The following is an 18,911-nucleotide window of genomic DNA, read 5'->3' as shown; positions in this document are numbered from 1 at the left end:
GTCTGAGGTGGTGGATTGCTCGGGGTCAGGAGTTCGAAACCAGCCTGAGCAAGAGCAAGACCCATCTCTACTATAAATAGAAAGAAATTAATTGGCCAACTTATATATATAGAAAAAATTAGCCGGGCACGGTGGCTCATGCCTGTAGTCCCAGCTATTAGGGAGGCTGAGGCAGCAGGATTGCTTGAGTCCAGGAGATTGAGGTTGCTGTGAGCTAGGCTGACGCCACGACACTCACTCTAGCCTGGGCAACAAAGGGAGACTCTGTCTCAAAAAAATAAAATAACTAATAAATAAATAAACACCCTGTCCTCCATCCATCAGTTCCTACCAATCCCCTCTGACAGGGAACCCCCTTCACTGGCTTCTAGTGTTCCCCTTGCACATTGTCCTGCATCTTGCTTTTTCCACTTAGCAGTACCTCCTGAAGATCATGCTGCGTTGACCTGTGCTTCTGTGTTCTTTTTTTACAGCTGCATAGTAGTATTCCATTAAAATTTACTTAACCTATCTCATATTGATGAACATTTAGGAGTTTCTATTTCTTTACTATTACAAATGTAGCTGTGATAGGCCGGGCGCGGTGGCTCACGCCTATAATCCTAGCACTCTGGAAGGCCAAGGCGGGAGGGTTGCTCGAGGTCAGGAGTTCGAAACCAGCCTGAGCAAGAGTGAGACCCCCATCTCTACTATAAATAGAGATAAATTAATTGGCCAACTATTATATATAGAAAAAATTAGCCTGGCATGGTGGCACATGCCTATAGTCCCAGCTACTCGGGAGGCTGAGGCAGGAGGATCGCTTGAGCCCAGGAGTTTGAGGTTGCTGTGAGCTAGGCTGACGCCACGGCACTCACTCTAGCCTGGGCAACAAAGCGAGACTCTGTCTCAAAAAAAAAAAAAAAAACCAAACACCAAATATAACTATGATAATTAACCTTGTACAAAATGTGAATTCACACATGTGAATATATCCGAAGGGTAGTTTTATAGAAGTGAATTTCTTAGTCAAAAGGATATTTGTATTTTTGATGTTTGCTGCCAAATTGTCTGCCAAGAACTGAACCCATCTGTACCCCATAGCAGCCACAAAACATACAGGATGCTTGTTCCCCACAGCCTTTCCCACAAGATATATTGTCTCATTTTTTGTGTTTTTCCAATGTGAAAGGTGAACTTATGTTTTTTTGTAATTATTTTGATTTTTATGAAATCAAGTTTTCTTAGTCCATTCTGGCTGCTAATAACAAAATAGATTGGGTAATTTATTGATCATAGTTCTGGTTTTAAACTCCTGACCTTGAGCGATTCGCCCACCTCAGCCTCCCATAGTGCTAAGATTACAGGTGTGAGCCACCACACCCAGCCTGATTATAGTTCTGGAGGCTGAGAAGTCTAAAATTAAGGTGGCAGCAGAAGTGGTGTCTTGTGAGGGCTTGCTCTCTGCTTCAAAGATGGCATGTTCTAGCTGTGCCCTCAACATGGTGGAAGGGCAAAAGGCTAAAAGCTCCCTCATGCCTCTTTTATAGGGGCACTTAAGCCTATCCATGATGGCAGAGCCCTCATTACATAATCACCTCTCAAAGGCCCCACCTACTAATATCATACTGTGGGGGTTAAATTTCAACATATGAATGGGAGCCACCAATATTCAGCCCATAACATGAGTTTATTAGTCTTACTGGTCTTTCTTACTTTCTAGATTTTATGTCATAATTAGAAAGCCCTTCCCCCAAATGGAGTTCACTCTTTACATTTAGGATTAAGCTGATGTCTTCACTGACTTGATGGCTGTGATGGGCTTGATGGCCCATTCAGAGAGGTTTGAATGAAAGGGGTTTGTTATATGGATTCTGAAGGTCTCACAGAGCACTTCTCACCCTGTGCTATGCACATAAATCACTGAGGGTCTTGTTGGAGTACAGATACTGATGGAGTAGTATCTAGGGTGAAGCCTGAGATTCTGCATTTCTATTATAATAAAGTCCTAGATAATGTCCATGCTGCTAGTCCAGGACCATGCTTTGAGTAGCACACTTTGAGACTCTATCTTAGAACCTACCCTTTATTAGGTTGAAGAAGTTTTCTATTCCTAGTTCATTGAGTGTTTTTTTTTTTTAAATCATGAAGGGATATTGGAACTATTATCTTTTTGCCTTCCTTTTCTTTCTATTTTCCTGTTTAGGACTCTGATTAGATGTATTTTAGACTTTCTCATTCTGTCCTCTATATCTATTTAAACTTGTTTCTTCCAGATCTTCATCTCTGTACGCTGTAATTTGGGTAACTTCTTTAGACCTCGGTTCCAGTGTATTAATACTATCCTCAGCTGTGTATAATCAGCTTTATCTAAAAATTCTATTTGGTTCTCCTTCAAATATACTTCGTTATTTTTGATAAACTCTTATATCATGCTTTCAAAAAGACAGCTTTATTGAGATATAATTTACATACCATACAGTTCACCCATTTAAAGTATACAACTCTGGTTTTTAGTATATTTACAAATACATGCAATCATCACCACAGTGAATTTTAGAACATATTATGCTCTGCTTTTTTGTTGCTGCTGTTGAGACAAAGTCTCACTCACTAGAATGCTATGGCATCAACCTAGCTCACAGCAACCTCAAACTCCTGGGCTCAAGCAATCCTACTGCCTCAATCTCCTGAGTAGCTGGGACTACAGGCATGTGCCAATATGCCCAGATAATTTTTTCTATATATTTTTAGTTGTCTGACTAATTTCTTTTTTTTTTTAGTATAGACAGGGTCTTGTTCTTGCTCAGGCTGGTCTCAAACTCCTGAGCTCAAATGATCTGCCCGCCTCGGCCTCCCAGAGTGCTAGGATTACAGGCATGAGCCACCATGCCTGGCCTATGCTCTGCTTTTTTTGCTCCAAATATTTCAATTTTTATGTCTTAAGAACAAGGATAGGCCAGGCGTGGTGGCTCACACCTGTAATCCTAGCACTCTGGGAGGCCGAGGTGGGAGAATTGCTCAAGGTCAGGAGTTCAAAACCAGCCTGAGCAAGAGTGAGACCCCCTCTCTACTATAAATAGAAATAAATTAATTGGCCAACTAATATATATAGAAAAAAGTAGCCGGGCATGGTGGCACATGCCTATAGTCCCAGCTATTCTGTAGGCTGAGGCAGAAGGATTGCTTGAGCCCAGGAGTTTGAGGTTGCTGTGAGCTAGGCTGACACCATGGCACTCACTCTAGCCTGGGCAACAAAGGGAGACTCTGTCTCAAAAAAAAAAGAAGGATATTCTTTTATACAATCATGATACCATAATCAAAATTAGGAAAATTAACAGTGATATGGTAATATTTAATCTAAAGTCCACATTCAACTTTTGACAATTGTCCTAATTATGTCCTTATAGCTGTTCTCCCCTCTTGCCGCAGTCCAGGATCCAGTCTAAGATCACGTTACGTTTAGTTGCTGTGTCTCCTTTAATCTAGAATAATTCCTCAGTCTTTCCTTGTGTTTTATAATTTTTGAAGTATACAGGCCAGTTTTAGTAGAATGCCTCTCAGTTTGGGTATGTCTGATGTTTTCTTGTGATTTAAATTCAATTTATATATTTTTGGCAGGAATACCACAGAAATTATGTTACGTGTTTCTTGGTATATTAGGAGGCACATGATATTGGTTTGCCCCATTATTGGTGAGGCTAGTTTTTTTTTTTAAAGATAGTCTCACCCTTTCACCTAGGCTGAAGTGTAGTGCCACAATCATAGCTCACTGTGGCCTGGAACTCCTGGGCTCAAGCAATTCTCCTGCCTCATCCTCCTGAGTAGCTAGGATTACAAGTTCATGCCATCATGCCCAGCTACTTTTTAGTCTTTTATAGAGTCAGGATCTCACTATGTTGCCTATGTTCTCAAACTTCTGGCCTCAAGTGATCCTTCCACTTCAGCCTCTCAAAGCACTGGGATTACAGGCATGAGCCACCTATTATAAATTATTTTAGGCTGGGTGTGGTGGCTCACGTCTGTAATCCTAGCACTCTGGGAGGCTGAGGCGGGAGGATGGCTCAAGGTCAGGAGTTCGAAATCAGCCTGAGCAAGAACGAGACCCCGTCTCTACAAAAAATAAATAAATAAATTATTTTAAACTTGCTTTAACTAGTATAAGTTACTTCAAGATCTTAGAAAATGTCTTGAACCAAAATAACAGATCATAGAACCAAAATTATTTGCATGGTTACTACCATGAATTTCTCTCTTGATATCCCAGATAAACCTTGAATTTTCTTTGTTTCAAAGTCTCAGATAAACATTTAAATTCTAAATCATTAAACAGAGTAATCCTATATTTCTACAGGTCAAAATTCTTTTCTCCCACCATTCCTCTATCTCTAGGAGAACTTTCTGCACTGGTCATTTTTAATGTTTAAGACATGCCCATGCATAAACTTTTTATCCAGATACTTGAAACATTCCTTGCTCTTTTGATTCTATCTTATATTTATTTAAACTTTTCACATATATTTTTATATAGGATCAGATTTTTCAAAGTAAAAATCTATTTCCTATTTTGCCAGGTCTCATGGTGGGGTATGTGTGTGTAAAATCATGAGCTCATATTTAAACTCTAGAAGTCCTGAGTGCATAAGTTAAAATTACTTTCCTTCTGAAAGGTTTGTAGGTGCTTTTTGCAGTTAGTCATGGGGCATTACCAACCCAGGACCATATTAACCCCCTTTATAAATTCTAGCTTAATGTGGGAGCTTCAGGTTCAGTCCCCTACCTTGTGGGGAATCCATATTCCAAGCCAGTTTTAGCATTTGCTTACTGCCCACTGTATATGTTTCAGCCCTCTTTTTTCACCTGCTTTCTAAGAGCATAGCAATGCAGTAAAAGGGTAGAATTTGCAAACATCTAATTCATTGAAGTTGCAGAGGGAGGCCCCTTCAGAGTATGTGGACCCCAATTCCTCTGGAGACAGAATCCCCTTCTTTTCTTTTTGAACCTATTCCATGTCAGAAACTTTCAAGTATGCCCTTGAAACATACATGCCTCCTTTTAAACATGCCTTCCAGGCCATTTTAAATTAGTTTTACACACTTTCTACAAGATGAAAGAATGAAAGGATTTGAATGAAATGTTATTTCTATGGGCTGGGTACAGTGGTTCACACCTGTAATCCCAGCACTTTGGGTCGCCAAGGCAGGAGGATTGCTTGAGGCCAGGAGTTCAAGACTAATTTGGGCAACATAGGAAGCCACCGTCTCTACAAAAAATGATTTAAAAAAATTGGCTGGGAGCAGTGGTACACACTTGTAGTCCTAGCTACTTAGGAGGCTGAGGTGGGAAGATCTCTTGAGACCAGGAGTTTGAGGCTGCAGTGACCCATGATTGTGTCACTGCACTCTAGCCTAGGTGACAGAGCAAATCTATGTCTCAAAAAAAAAAAAGTTATTTCCCACAGAATTGGGGCTAGTCAGAAGGAATCTATGTCCCAAAACTATGAGGTTTACAGGAAGAATGATACGGTGAATGTCAGTGGGCTGGATTCTGAGTCCCTGTTAAGTCCATAGCTCCTAATCAATTCCTGTTTTCTCTCCTTTTATGTGTCCAGCGCAATTACTTGAAAACCATGATTAGCCTCCAGCAGATACATAGAAAATAGAGTCTCATCACCAGTACCTTAAAGGACGAAACCAGCAACTCCAACCTGCTCTAGCAGAACTGTTAAACCACCTACCCAGAGTTCCAGCCACTCTGCTCCAAGGCTGGGACCCAGCCCAGAGAACACATAATGGCCTGCCTGCTAGGAGAAGCATCCTTCAAAGGACACCCTTGGTCATTGCCACAGAACACTTTTGACTTTAATTCACTGTCTTCTATACAGGGATAAAATAACGTTTTGGTTTGGATGTTAGTGCTCAACTAAGAACTTTGTTTTATTTCCTTTCTGAAAGGGTGTTTTCCCTATGTACAGGTGGGGTCAGGACTGAGTTTTAAGTAGGAAAGCAAAATGTAGCGCAGCCAGGTGCTTCCTGGCAGGCCTTTGTCCTCTTGGTCACCTCTTTCTCAGTTCCCTCAGACCCTAAGTTCTCTCAGGGCATCTTTTCTGTGTTCCTGAGCCAGTGAAGACAGTAGGAGGCCCTACTTCCTTGGCAACCGGGAGATGATTGGGTTTAGCCACTGACTCCAGAAAGGGATGAGGTAGAGCTGGGCCTGTGTGCCAGGGAATGAGTGAGCAGCTTCTGGGGACATACCTTTTGTGTGTTCCGAGAACACTGCAGCCTTCCCTATCTAGTATGTATGTGGGCTGTGTGTCAAGGTTTTTCCCCCTCACCTCCTCTTTTCTCTCTTTCTAACTATGTAGGATGCAGATAAGCAGAAGTGAAAGTGGCCAGTTTACCCTGGATAGGAACAGAGATCACACTGTCAGGATTATACAGGAAAGAGAAGACATTAGAAGTTCTCAGGCTGGGCTTTGTGCTCTTGGTGGTGATACTAAAGAGAAAGATTTCACTACTTTGCTTAGAGAACAAGCTCAGGCCCTTTGGGGGCTCCAGGGATGATTGATGTGCCCCTGGGTTGGTAAACCCAGTCTCCACTGAGTAAAAAATGTCAGTGCTTCCTTGGAATCTTTCCTCTCACACTCACTAAAGGAAATAGAATCGCAAGAAATTCAGGATGGGATTCGGGGTTTGGAGAGTTATGATGATGTTTTTGTGGGTAAGGGCCTTTGCCTTGTAGTCTGTGAGTGCTCCCTCCATCTGAAACCCATCAATCCCTTGATGTTGCTGTGATTGGGCCAACAGTAGGGAGGAGGTTCTAATCACCTGGCAACCCTGTCATTGGAAGCTACGAGAGAAAAAAATTCAGATCACATCTGGTGGGTGATGTCCAGCTCTGGGACCACTTTATATGAGGAAAGATGGAAGGAACCAGGTCTTCTTACCTGAAGAGGAAGAGAAATGTGCCCAAATGGAAGAAAAAGCAAGAGGATTTGCCTTGTATGGTCCCCAAATACAGGCTAGATGAGTAGAAGCAAACATTTTTCCAAAAGGTGGAAATGGCTAAAAGATTGTTATCTCAAAATAAGAAGAGGCTTAAAATTAAGAGCAATCCTGGCATGAAGTTAGTAGTGAGAGCCCCACAGCAGTAGGCTGTCAGGTAAGGAGGTTGCACCCAGTAGAAAGCTGAATTGGATGGTGTCCATCCAATCAAAGACTCCATGATTCTGTTCTTCAGCCTATCAGCAGACAAATGTGGGTTTTGTTGATGAGAGAAAACAGAAAGGATTTCCTTGAGGTTTTTGCCCTCTTCCTTTGCCAGCCCATTTTGCTTTCACTGACTGATATACTATGGTCCTGAAACAGCTCTCAGAGACTTTTTACAGAGGCCTTAGGCAGAGGTTTCTGTCTCTTTCCCTTCTTGGCTGCCCCTAACCTTATAAGGACTTGTTTGATGTTCAAACAGGGAGTACACCTTGTTGGGGCCACAGGAAACAGCTGTTTGTGATATCACCAGACCCCTTCCCTTCAGTTCCTGTTGCTGGCTGGAATGGCATGGCCCTGATGGATGTCCTGCCCACAGAAGTTCTCACCGAGTCCTGGAGTCTATTAGCGAAGACAAACTGAGCCTCTGTAATGGCACTTGGTCCTGGATGCAGTCACATTTGTCTCCAGTTCATTTGTCATCACACAGGCCTCCTTGGTCAGTTCTGGCACAAACTGAAGTAAATCATCAGGGTGGACAGAGCCACAGGAATAAAGCAGGACAGTACTCAGGAGATCACTCTTCAGACTCCTCACAAGTGTGCATCCTTCTGACATGACAGGAAGGTAGGAGCATTGCATTCACTCAAATGAGCCTGTCATTCCAGAAAATAATTCCTGCTGAATTAATCTGACCATCCATATCACCCCTGAAGTGACTTCCAATTGCAAAAATGTGACAGATGAGATAACCTGAAAACATTCCTACTACAAAAAGAGATACTGGCTAAAGTATAACATTCTTTTAAATACAGTTGACTTTTGAACAACATGGGTTTGAACTATGTGGGTCCACATATACTGTGGATTTTTTTCAACCTAATGAGCATCGAAAATACAGTATTAGTGGGATGCAAAACTTGTGTATAAAGAGGGTTGACTTTTCCTATAAGTGAGTTCTGCAGGACTGACAGTGGGACCTTATGCATGGATTTTGGTATACATGAGGGGTCCTGGAACCAATCCCCCAATATACTGAGGGACAACTGTCCAAAGTTAAATTTGTAGGAAAGGGAACTGCCAGGAGCTGGAGACAAAGGGAGAACTGAAAACCAGAGTAGTCAGCATGTGAACTGGCTGTGGCTGTTAGAGACCAGGAGTAGGTATGTGAGTGGATTATTGATCTGGAGTGTTTTTTTTGTTTCATTTTGTCTTTTTGGAGGCAGAGTCTCCCTCTGTCATCCCGCCCCAGGTAAAGTGCAGTGGCATCATCATAACTCACTGCAACCTCGAACTCCTGGGCTCAAGCAATTCTCCTGTCTCAGCATCCTGAGTAGCTGGGACTATAGGTGTACACCACTGCACCTGGCTAATTTTTCTATTTTTGATAGAAACAGGGTCTTGCTTTTGCTCAGGCTGATCTCGAACTCCTGACCTCAAACGATCCTCTTGTCTTGGCCTCCCAGAGTGCCTGCATTACAGGCAACTGCGCCCCACCTGCTCTTGAGTGTTAATGCCTACACAAGTACGAGAAATGAGACTTTGGCCCATGCCAGATAGGAAGTTTTTTTGTTGTTGTTTTTTTAGAATACAAGAGTTATTTAATTCACACAGATTAGCTTTCTTTTTTTAATTTTTATTTTATTATCTTTATCCTGATTGCGTTTTGATATTCCTGAAAGATTAGCTTTCTTTCAAAGGAAAACATTATGTGACAATTCACACTTGAACACCTGGTATAACAAAAACTTTCACTCTGTCTGGCACAGACATATTTAACATGCTATATTAAGTATACTCTCCATTTTATTTTTTTCCAACGGATAGTTTTTCTCCAGTCCTTAAGGACTCAACTCCTTACATAAGCTTTAGTGGAGGTCTTGGGGCAGCACCCGCAGGTCTAAATCTGGGTGGGGGTGTTCGGTCCTTGCGGGCTTCCCGAGAACGATTCTTGACTACCTTGCTGTGAATAGCACAACTCACACAGTAATGTAGCTTCATGTACAGCTTGGGAAGCACATAGGCATTGAAGACATTCGCTTCAGATATGTCCCTGACAGCTGCGGCCTCCACTATGTTCCGAATGACAAACATCTTAATGGCCTTGTCTTTAGGCACGCATCGTGTGCAGTTCGTGCAGCGAATAGGCTGCACATGGCCTCGGCCCTTTTTGACATGACCGTTGTTCCTTCTTTTCTTTGTAATCTTGGAAAGGAGGACGTGAAAAAAGGAAGTTGGAAATGGGACTACCTGCATAAAAGTGGCTTGAAGCCTTTATCCTTGAAGGCCCTGAAACCTTCATCCTTGGTGAAGAGGTGAGCTAGAAAAACTTCCCCCACTGGCATGGAGAAATAACAAGGAAACTTTCCCTAGGATTGAGGGGGAACAGGTTCCATGAGAATTTGCTACCACGTACAGATTTGGTATTCAAATTTACACTATGTGGTTCAGGAACCACCTGGCTGAGGAATTAGCATAAAAGTTAGCCCCAGGCTGGTGATAACCCTTAAACACTTAGTAAAATCAGATTTTAAAATCTGTTCATGAATAAAAACAAAAAAAAAAATAAAATCTGTTCATGCTCTTTACCCAGTCATACACCATCCCCACATACAAAGCCCTAGAAAACATGAACTCCAAAAATTAAACACACACACCCAGAAACAACCTACCATAGTGGAGGCACAGTGAAAACAGGATCATACCGTGTTTCCCCATAAAATAAGCGCTAGCAGGATTTCTAAGCATTTGGGCAATATAAACCCTACCCCGAAAATAAGACCTAGTGATGGGCGTGGCTACACAGCATATCTGCATAACCCATGCATTTCGTCATGGAGCGGTAAAGAAGACGAGGGGCCCTTCTCATCTGCCCCATTGTGACAGCTACTATCCCAGAGGTGACTAGAAAGGTGTGGGCAGACCCACCAACAAGGTTGGCTCCCTCTGTCGGGTCCCAGCCAGTGGTTCTAAAGGAAATAGAATCGCAAGAAATTCAGGATGGGATTCGGGGTTTGGAGAGTTATGATTATGTTCCAGGAGAAGATGACTTAACTATATTTGAATAAATGTAGATTGTTGTACCTTACTTAAAAAAAGTAACACATCCCCTGAAAATAAGCCCTAGGGTGTCTTCTTGAGGAAAAATAAATAAGACCCTGTCTTATTTTTTGGGAAACATAGTACTTATAAGAACTTAAATTATATGGATGAATTTATGTATATATGCTTTTATATACATATACAACATATATGTTATAAAGACAGAAGTAATCAAAAAATGAGAAAGACTATTAAAATAGACTATAGATTTTTTTTGGGGGGGGGAGAGACAGGGTCTTGTTATGTTGTCCAGGCTGGTCTTGAACTCCTGGTCTCAAGTTATCTTTTTTCTTGGCCACCCAAACTGTTGGTATTATAGGGATAAGCCACGACACCTGGCCATATTGCAGATTTTTTAAAAAGCAGAACTTCTAGGAGTGAAAAAAAGTCCCAAAATTAAAATGATAGAGTAGAAACAGTGAAACAGAGAATTAATGACCTGGACACTGGATCTGAGGGAATTGCCTAGAATGTAGCATAGAGGGATGAAGAGATGGAGAATTGAAAGTGTGGATAAGAATTATGCTGGACAGAAGATAGGATCCAATATACATCTAATCACAGATCCAGAAAGATAGAGAGATCACTCTCTTGATCTCATTCAATGATGGCTCTAAACATCATCTAAACACCAACACCCAATTTTATATATCTAGCCTAGACCACACTCCTGAGCTCCGACCCTGTATAGTTAACTGCTAACTTGACATCTCCACTTGAATATCTAGTATACATCCACAAATCAACATGTTCAAAACTGAATGCCTAATTGTACCCCTAAACATGCTTTACTCATAGTCTCCCTTATTTCAGCCCAATTGATCAGGCTAATTTACTCCTTTCTCGCACATCCACAGTGAATCTGTCAAGAAATTCAGTAGGCTTTATCTTCCTACTATATTCAAAATCTGACCACTTCTTATGACTTCTGCTGCCCCTACTCTTAGCCACTATCATCTCTTGCCTGGATATTGCAACAGCTTCCTGTCCCCCGCCTTCCTCCTTTGCTCTCTTGTAGTCTATTTCCAGAATAGGAGTCTGCTTGATCCTTTTGAAATATGTTAGATCATGTCACATCTCTTTTCAAACTTTTAATGGCTCCCTTTTTCTTTCTTTTTTTTTTGGGGGGGGCTTCATATTAAACTTGTAGTTTTATTCGGGTTTGATTTTAACAAATTTGTCGGGGAGAGAGCGGGCAGGAAAGGGTGAAGCCCATGGGGGCAGGGCCCTCCCAGATACCTGAGGAGGGGACAGGACCCCTCCCCTCTCCTCCTTTTCCCTCCCCATCTAAAGGGGTTTGGGAAGAGAAATAGGGGAGGGGGCTGGTCCCCAGTCTGTGGGAGTGGTGCTTGGGATAAAGGGCTATGGGGAATAGGGGACCAGACCAGGGATGAGTAGGAGAAGGGGAAGGACACAAGACCATTTATCCACAGCTTTCTGATTCCAGATTGAATAAAAAAAAACAAAAACAAAAAAACCCCAAAACTAAACCACAAGCAGCACCCATCTCCTCTCCCCCACCAGGGCTGTAGTGCAAAGGGAGAAGAGGCAGGCAGCTTCACCAAGGCCATGGCTTGCTCACTCCTGGCCAAGGGAGCTGGGTGAAGGGCAGGGGCTTCACCCAAGGGAAGGGGTGAAGGACAGATTGAGGGGGTGGGGGAAACCAAAATAAAACGTCAAATAAATTGTGTATGAGTCCAGCCTAGGACCAGGCCAGAGCTGGGCCAGGCTAGGGGAGGGGGCCAGCTCCCTTTTTCTCTCAGAGTAAAATCCCAAGTCCTGGTGGGGCACAGTGGCTCACCCCTGTAATCCTAGCACTCTGGGAGGCCAAGGTGGGCGGATCACTTGAGCTCAGGAGTTCGAAACCAGCCTGAGCAAGAGCGAGACGCCGTCTCTACTAAAAAATAGAAAGAAACTAATTGGCCAACTAAAAAAAAATAAAAAAATCCCAAGTCCTTAAAACAGCCACAAGCCACCATGCCCGGTTAATTTTTCTAATTTTTGTAGAGCCGGGGTCTTGCTCTTGCTCAGGCTGGTCTCAAAATCCTAGGCTCAAGCCATCCTCCTGCCTTGGCCTTCCAGAGTGCTAGGATTACAGGCATGAATACCACATCTGGCCTTCTATATGTTCTTGACTCCTGTGATTTCTGTATTCTCATCTCCTCTACTTTCCCCCTTGCTTACTCTACTCCAGCCACATGGGCTTCCTTATTGCTCCTCAAATGTGCCAGACAGCTCCTGCTTTGGGACCTTTGCAACAGCGGTTCCCTCTGCCTGAAACATTCTTTCCCCACATGTCCACATGACTCACTCCCTCACTTCCTTCAAATCCTTGCTTAAATGTCACCTTCTATATAGCAGTTGCTGGCATGCCACTATCTCTTGCACTTGCCATTCCTGCTAATGGCTTCCTACTGAAAGCATCTGCAACTTTCTACCTAAAGGCTTTCTCTATGTAGGTGCTGCTTCAGGGTGGCCTCAGATGCTAGGGAATTAAAACCTTTAGAGGCAACCTTAATTTCCCTTTGCCCTATAATCTAACATTCCCAGTTTCCAGGTATTAGGACATGGACATCTTGGGAGGAGGGGACATTTTTCTGCTTACCACAGTCAACAGTGAAGCAGAAGTTTGTTGACTAGATGGAGTTTCTGATGTTCTGGGCTACCACTTGATCACTGATGACATTGTCAGGGAAACCAAGGTGCTCTATCCAACAAGGTATCATTACCACAATAGTACTCTATTCAGCATGGCACTACATTGAGTGTGACAACAGGATCAACATGGCTCTTGAGCCATAGAGTACCTGCGTCTGAGGAAGGCTGCTAGGTGGCAGAGCCTAAGGTCAGCCTCACTGGCCAGCATACACCAGTGAGGTGCCGGACAGGGATATAATCAAAGTGGGATGAACAGATTAACAGGTAAGGACCATTAACTCTCCTTGTTCAGGTTTCCTTACCCAGGCTCTGAGGAAGGAAGGGAAGAGGAGACGGGAGAACTCTTTGGTGGGAGTGGGAGATGCTGAAATACAAGGCAAAATTGTGTACCTTTGATTTGTTTTTTGTTTTTTTTGAGACAGAGTCTTGCTTTGTTGTCCAGGCTAGAGTGAATGCCGTGGCATCAGCCTAGCTCACAGCAACCTCAAACTCCTGGGCTCAAGCGATCCTGCTGCCTCAGCCTCCCGAGTAGCTGGGACTACAGGCATGTGCCACCATGCCCGGCTAATTTTTTCTATATATATTAGTTGGCCAATTAATTTATTTCTATTTATAGTAGAGATGGGGTCTCGCTCTTGCTCAGGCTGGTTTTGAACTCCTGACCTCGAGCAATCCACCTGCCTCGGCCTCCCAGAGTGCTAGGATTACAGGCGTTAAGCCACCACGCCTGGCCTACCTTTGATTTGTGATTGTTGAATTTATACCCACTACATTTCTCTTTGTACCAGCCTTGGCTGGTTTTTTCCCTGTGAGAGGGAATGTCAAAACATTCAGGTTTATCAATAGCATCAGATCCTTGGACCTGTATTCTACAGATTCATTTACTGCCCTAGGAGCTTGGTACTTTGGCCTTTCTTGAATTTATCCCTTAAAGAGATGTTTTCTGGCCCTTTCCGTCAGAATGCACTCTTCAGGAATAATCAAGACTGTGTTCCTCCTAAATTTGCCAAATAGGTTTTCCTGTAACCAACCCTTCCTTTTATAACTTAAGCTCTTTGCCCTTTGAAAGTCCTTTTATTTACTAATAATTTGCAAAAAATGCTTTGGTTTACTCATTAACAGTGATCACTGCTCTTGACACACACTGTATATATTATTATACAATCCATGTTTTTTTTTTTTTTTTTTTTTTTTTGAGACAGAGTCTCGCTTTGTTGCCCGGGCTAGAGTGAGTGCCGTGGCGTCAGCCTAGCTCACAGCAACCTCAAACTCCTGGGCTCGAGTGATCCTTCTGCCTCAGCCTCCCGGGTAGCTGGGACTACAGGCATGCGCCACCATGCCCGGCTAATTTTATATATATATATCAGTTGGCCAATTAATTTGTTTCTATTTATAGTAGAGACGGGGTCTCGCTCAGGCTGGTTTTGAACTCCTGACCTTGAGCAATCCGCCCACCTCGGCCTCCCAAGAGCTAGGATTACAGGCGTGAGCCACAGCGCCCGGCCTTACAATCCATGTTTTAACCACATTGAAGAAAACAATTTTGGGTCCTTGCCTGCGAGAGTGGCCACTGTGTTGGTGCTCTGGGGCTTGGACCCTGGCTAGCCAGAATAAAAAAAAATAAAAAAAAAAAAAAAAAAAAAGAAAACAATTTTGTCCACCTGGATAAGAAAGAAAGAAAAAAAAAGAAAACAATTTAGGGGAAAAAAATTCCTTGTGTATCTAACATGTAAATTTTTTTTACCACAGAACCAAAACAGATCCTGGCTCATTGAAATCAATGTTCAACTTTTGTACTTAAAATGCTATTTTACACATTTCCATGTTGTGTGCCTTCAACATTGCAATTTCTGTTGACTGCCTGGTATTTTATCACATTGATAATTTATCATCTCTTAAGCCATTTCCCAAGTATAAGAGTTTAGGCAGATTGAGCCTTCAAAGAGTGCTCTGAGGTAGCTTCAATATGGAAATTTATCAAGGTCACATAGTTTACATCTCTAAACAAAAGAGCTTACATTTCTAAACAAAAAGAGATCTAGGCTAGGCTTGCTGGCTCACGCCTGTAATCCTAGCACTCTGGGAGGCCGAGATGGGAGGATCTGATCTGGAGATCAGGAGTTCAAGACCAGCCTGAGCAAAAGTGAGACCCTGTCTCTACTAAAAATAGAAAGAATTAGTCAGACAACTAAAAATATGTAGAAAAAATTAGCCAGGCATGGAGGTGCATGCCTGTATGTAGTCCCAGCTACTTGTGAGCTAGGCTGATGCCATGGCACTCTAACCCAGACAACATAGTGAGACTCTGTCTCCAAAAAAAAAAAAAAAAACTTTAAAGAGAAAATCAAAATCAAATTTGGCTTTTAAAAACACAAAAAGATCTCTCTTATCAACTTTAATGTCAAATACATGTGAAAATCAGTATGTGAGAAAACTAAGCATAATGAAAGTGGTGATATATAGTTTATTTGTGAAAACCATATATAAGTTAAGAGGAAAAGGTTTTACTATTATTATTCATTATTTGTTAAAAGGTCATAGGCCCTACCTTTTCTGGCAGCCTAAAGAACTTCCCCAATTCTACCTCTTGGATTTGGTAGTTAAAAGGCAAAATCACTTCATCAGCCCTACTGTGACTGAGATGGGTAGTCCTCAAGCCAGCGTCTCTAGTTCCCCGGAGGCATGAAAAGGCCCTTTGAGGTTATCAATACATGTTTCCAGGTTCTCATTGTCCATAAATTCTCTTTCTTAACATTGATCTGCCTGAATCTGGACCAGGGTCACCAATAGCCTGTTGGCCCTTTATAAGAGAAACTTATACCCCGTTACCCTTCTCCATTCTTGGAAAGAGCTTTTCATCTCTCCCTGTCTTGGGCTCATTTCTGTTAAGAATAAACCTGGGCACTCTATCCCAAGTTTTTTTTTTTTTCCTTGAGACAGTCTTGCTCTGTTGGTTGGGCTAGAGTGCTGAGGCATCAGCCTAGCTCACAGCAACCTCCAACTCCTGAGCTCAAGTGGTCCTCCTGCCTCAGCCTCCTGAGTAGCTGGGACTACAGGCACTCACCACCACACCCAGCTAATTCTCCTGTTTTTTGTAGAGATGGAGTCTTGCTATGTTGTTCAGGCTGGTCTCAAACTCCTGACCTCAAGCAATGCTCCTGCCTCAGCCTCCCAAAGTGCTAGAATTACAGGCATGAGCCCAGCCTATGGCACCATTATTTATAATAGTGAAAAACTGGAAACCACTTACAAACCCAAGAATAGGGAAATGAATAAATAAATTATAGATAAATCATTGAAATGAGCATTTGTCATGATGACAGTTAGATAGAAATCTGTAAATTTAGATACAAAAAATACTATATGGGCCGGGCACGGTGGCTCACACCTGTAATCCTAGCACTCTGGGAGGCTGAGGCAGGTGGATTGCTCGAGGTCAGGAGTTCAAAACCAGCCTGAGCAAGAGCAAGACCCCTGTCTCTACTATAAATAGAAAGAAATTAATTGGCCAACTAATATATATATAAAAAATTAGCCGGGCATGGTGGCGAATGCCTGTAGTCTCAGCTACTCTGGAGGCTGAGGCAGCAGGATCGCTTGAGCCCAAGAGTTTGAGGTTGCTGTGAGCTAGGCTGACGCCATGGCACTCACTCTAGCCTGGGCAACAAAGCAAGACTGTCTCAAAAAAAAAATACTATATGAAAAAACTAGAATATAAAATTGTTTATCCCCTCTGATTACATTAATTCAAAAAGAAAAAAAAAAGTCCTATAGCAGGCTGGGCAAGGTGGCTCACGCCTGTAATTCTAACACTCTGGGAGGCTGAGGTGGGAGGATTGCTTTAGCCCAGGAGTTTGAGGTTGCAGTGAGCATTGATGACACCACTGCACTTGAGCTGGGACCATAGAGTGTGAGACCCTATCTGAAAAAACAAACAAAAAAACCCCCACAAAAAACAAAACTCTGCCGGGCGCGGTGGCTCACGCCTGTAATCCTAGCTCTCTGGGAGGCCGAGGCGGGCGGATTGCTCGAGGTCAGGAGTTCAAAACCAGCCTGAGCAAGAGCGAGACCCCGTCTCTACTATAAATAGAAAGAAACTAATTGACCAACTAATATATATAGAAAAAATTAGCCGGGCATGGTGGCACATGCCTGTAGTCCCAGCTACTTGGGAGGCTGAGGCAGCAGGATTGCTTGAGCCCAGGTGTTTGAGGTTGCTGTGAGCTAGGCTGACGCCACGGCACTCAACTCTAGCCTGGGCAACAAAGCGAGACTCTGTCTCAAAAAAACAAAAAAAAAACAACAACAACAAAAAAAAACAAAACTCTGTAGAGACTGGGTGGGACCACTGACAGTTTCAATCTGTTGCCTGGGCTAGAGTGCCATGGTGTCAGCCTAGCTCACAGCAATCTCAAACTCTTGGGCTCACTCTTTCCTTCGCTTCAGCCTCTCGAGTAGCTGGCACTACAGGTGTGAGTCACCATGCCTAATTTTTTTTTTCTATTTTTAGTTGTCCGGCTAATTTTTTTTCTATTTTTTAGTAGAGACGGGGTCTCACTCTTGCTTAGGCTGGGGACCTAAGCAAACTCCTGACCTCAACCAATCCTCCCACCTCAGTTTCCCAGAGTGCAAGGATTACAGGCATGAGCCACCGCGCCCAGCTGAAAAACATATTCTTTTATGCCTTTTCCCCCTGTTCATTATTATGTTACTGAAATTTAACCACTTAACCATTTTGGTAGGTATAGTTGAAAACTTCATTCATTTTCAGTGTTATTTAGTAGTTCATTATATAAATATACTGTAGTTGATAGACATTTGCCAATACTGGTATGAACATGTCTTTTGGTGTCCAAAAGTTTTAGTTTATATATCTAAGAGTGTATAATTGTTGGGTTGTAGAGTATTCAACTCTACTAGGTAATGCCAACTTGTTTTCCAAAACCACTGTATCAATGAACATTCCCATCAGCAACATATTATGCCTGATCTCCCTGATACAACTTTTCAAATGTTTCTTGGCATTAATTTTTCCTTTTCTGTGATATTTGCCAATTTTAAAAACTGGGTTATCTTTTTCTTAATTTTCATGTGTTCTATATATATATTCTAGATCAGTGCTGTCCAATAGAAATAAAATATAAGTCACAAGTGTAATTTTAAATTTTCTAGAAGGCACATTAAAAAAAGGGAAAAACAGGTGAAATTAATTTGAATAATACATTTCACTTAACCTAATAATAGCATTTACTTACCAAAATATTTCAACATGTAGTAAACTTTTGGGGGCTGGGCGTGGTGGCTCATGCCTATAATCCTAGCATTCTGGGGGACTAAGGCAAGGGGATCACTTGAGGTCAGGAGTTAGGGACCAGCCTGAGCAAAAGCAAGACCCAATTAAAATTAGCTGGGAGTAGTAGTGCATGCCTGTATTCTCAGCTGCTCAGGTGGCTGAGGCAGGAGGATTGCTTAAGCCCAGGAATGTGAGGTTGCAGTGAGCTATGATGATACCACTGCACTCTAGTAGGGACAACAGAGCAAGACCCTGTTTCAAAAGAAAAAAACAAAAAACTGTTTTTGTACTGTTTGAAATCTGGTATGTATTTATATTTAAAACACATCTTCATTTGGCCTAGCTACATTTGAAGTACTCAATAGCCACATGTAGTTAGTATTGGACAGTATAGTTCTAGATTTTTTTTTTTTTTTTTTTTTTGAGACAGAGTCTCGCTTTGTTGCCCAGGCTAGAGTGAGTGCCATGGCGTCAGCCTAGCTCACAGCAACCTCAAACTCCTGGGCTCAAGCGATCCTCCTGCCTCAGCCTCCCGAGTAGCTGGGACTACAGGCATGTGCCACCATGCCCGGCTAATTTTTTGTATATACATTAGTTGGCCAATTAATTTGTTTCTATTTATAGTAGAGATGGGGTCTCGCTCTTGCTCAGGGTGGTTTCGAACTCCTGACCTT

General features: G+C 42.5%; 1 protein-coding gene and 1 pseudogene across 8 annotated transcripts in view; one reads left to right on the top strand and one right to left on the bottom strand.

Annotated features, from left to right (window-relative positions):
• Positions 1-5,893, top strand: part of KIF9 (kinesin family member 9) — a 49,275-nt gene extending 43,382 nt beyond the window's left edge. For all 8 annotated transcript variants that reach the window (XM_076007085.1, XM_012771084.3, XM_012771085.3 and 5 more), the window contains one exon: positions 5,591-5,893. In XM_076007085.1, coding sequence (XP_075863200.1) covers positions 5,591-5,641 — 51 coding nt within the window. In that variant the 3' untranslated portion in view covers positions 5,642-5,893. The remainder of the gene's footprint in view (positions 1-5,590) is intronic.
• A 37-nt stretch (positions 5,894-5,930) lies between these two features.
• Positions 5,931-13,325, bottom strand: LOC105874899 (small ribosomal subunit protein eS26 pseudogene; annotated as a pseudogene).
• Between the last annotated feature and the right edge of the window lie 5,586 nt (positions 13,326-18,911).

This window comes from Microcebus murinus, chromosome 1 (genome assembly GCF_040939455.1).
Source record: "Microcebus murinus isolate Inina chromosome 1, M.murinus_Inina_mat1.0, whole genome shotgun sequence".
Lineage (NCBI taxonomy): Eukaryota > Metazoa > Chordata > Mammalia > Primates > Cheirogaleidae > Microcebus > Microcebus murinus.
This window is presented reverse-complemented; position numbering and strand designations above follow the sequence as displayed.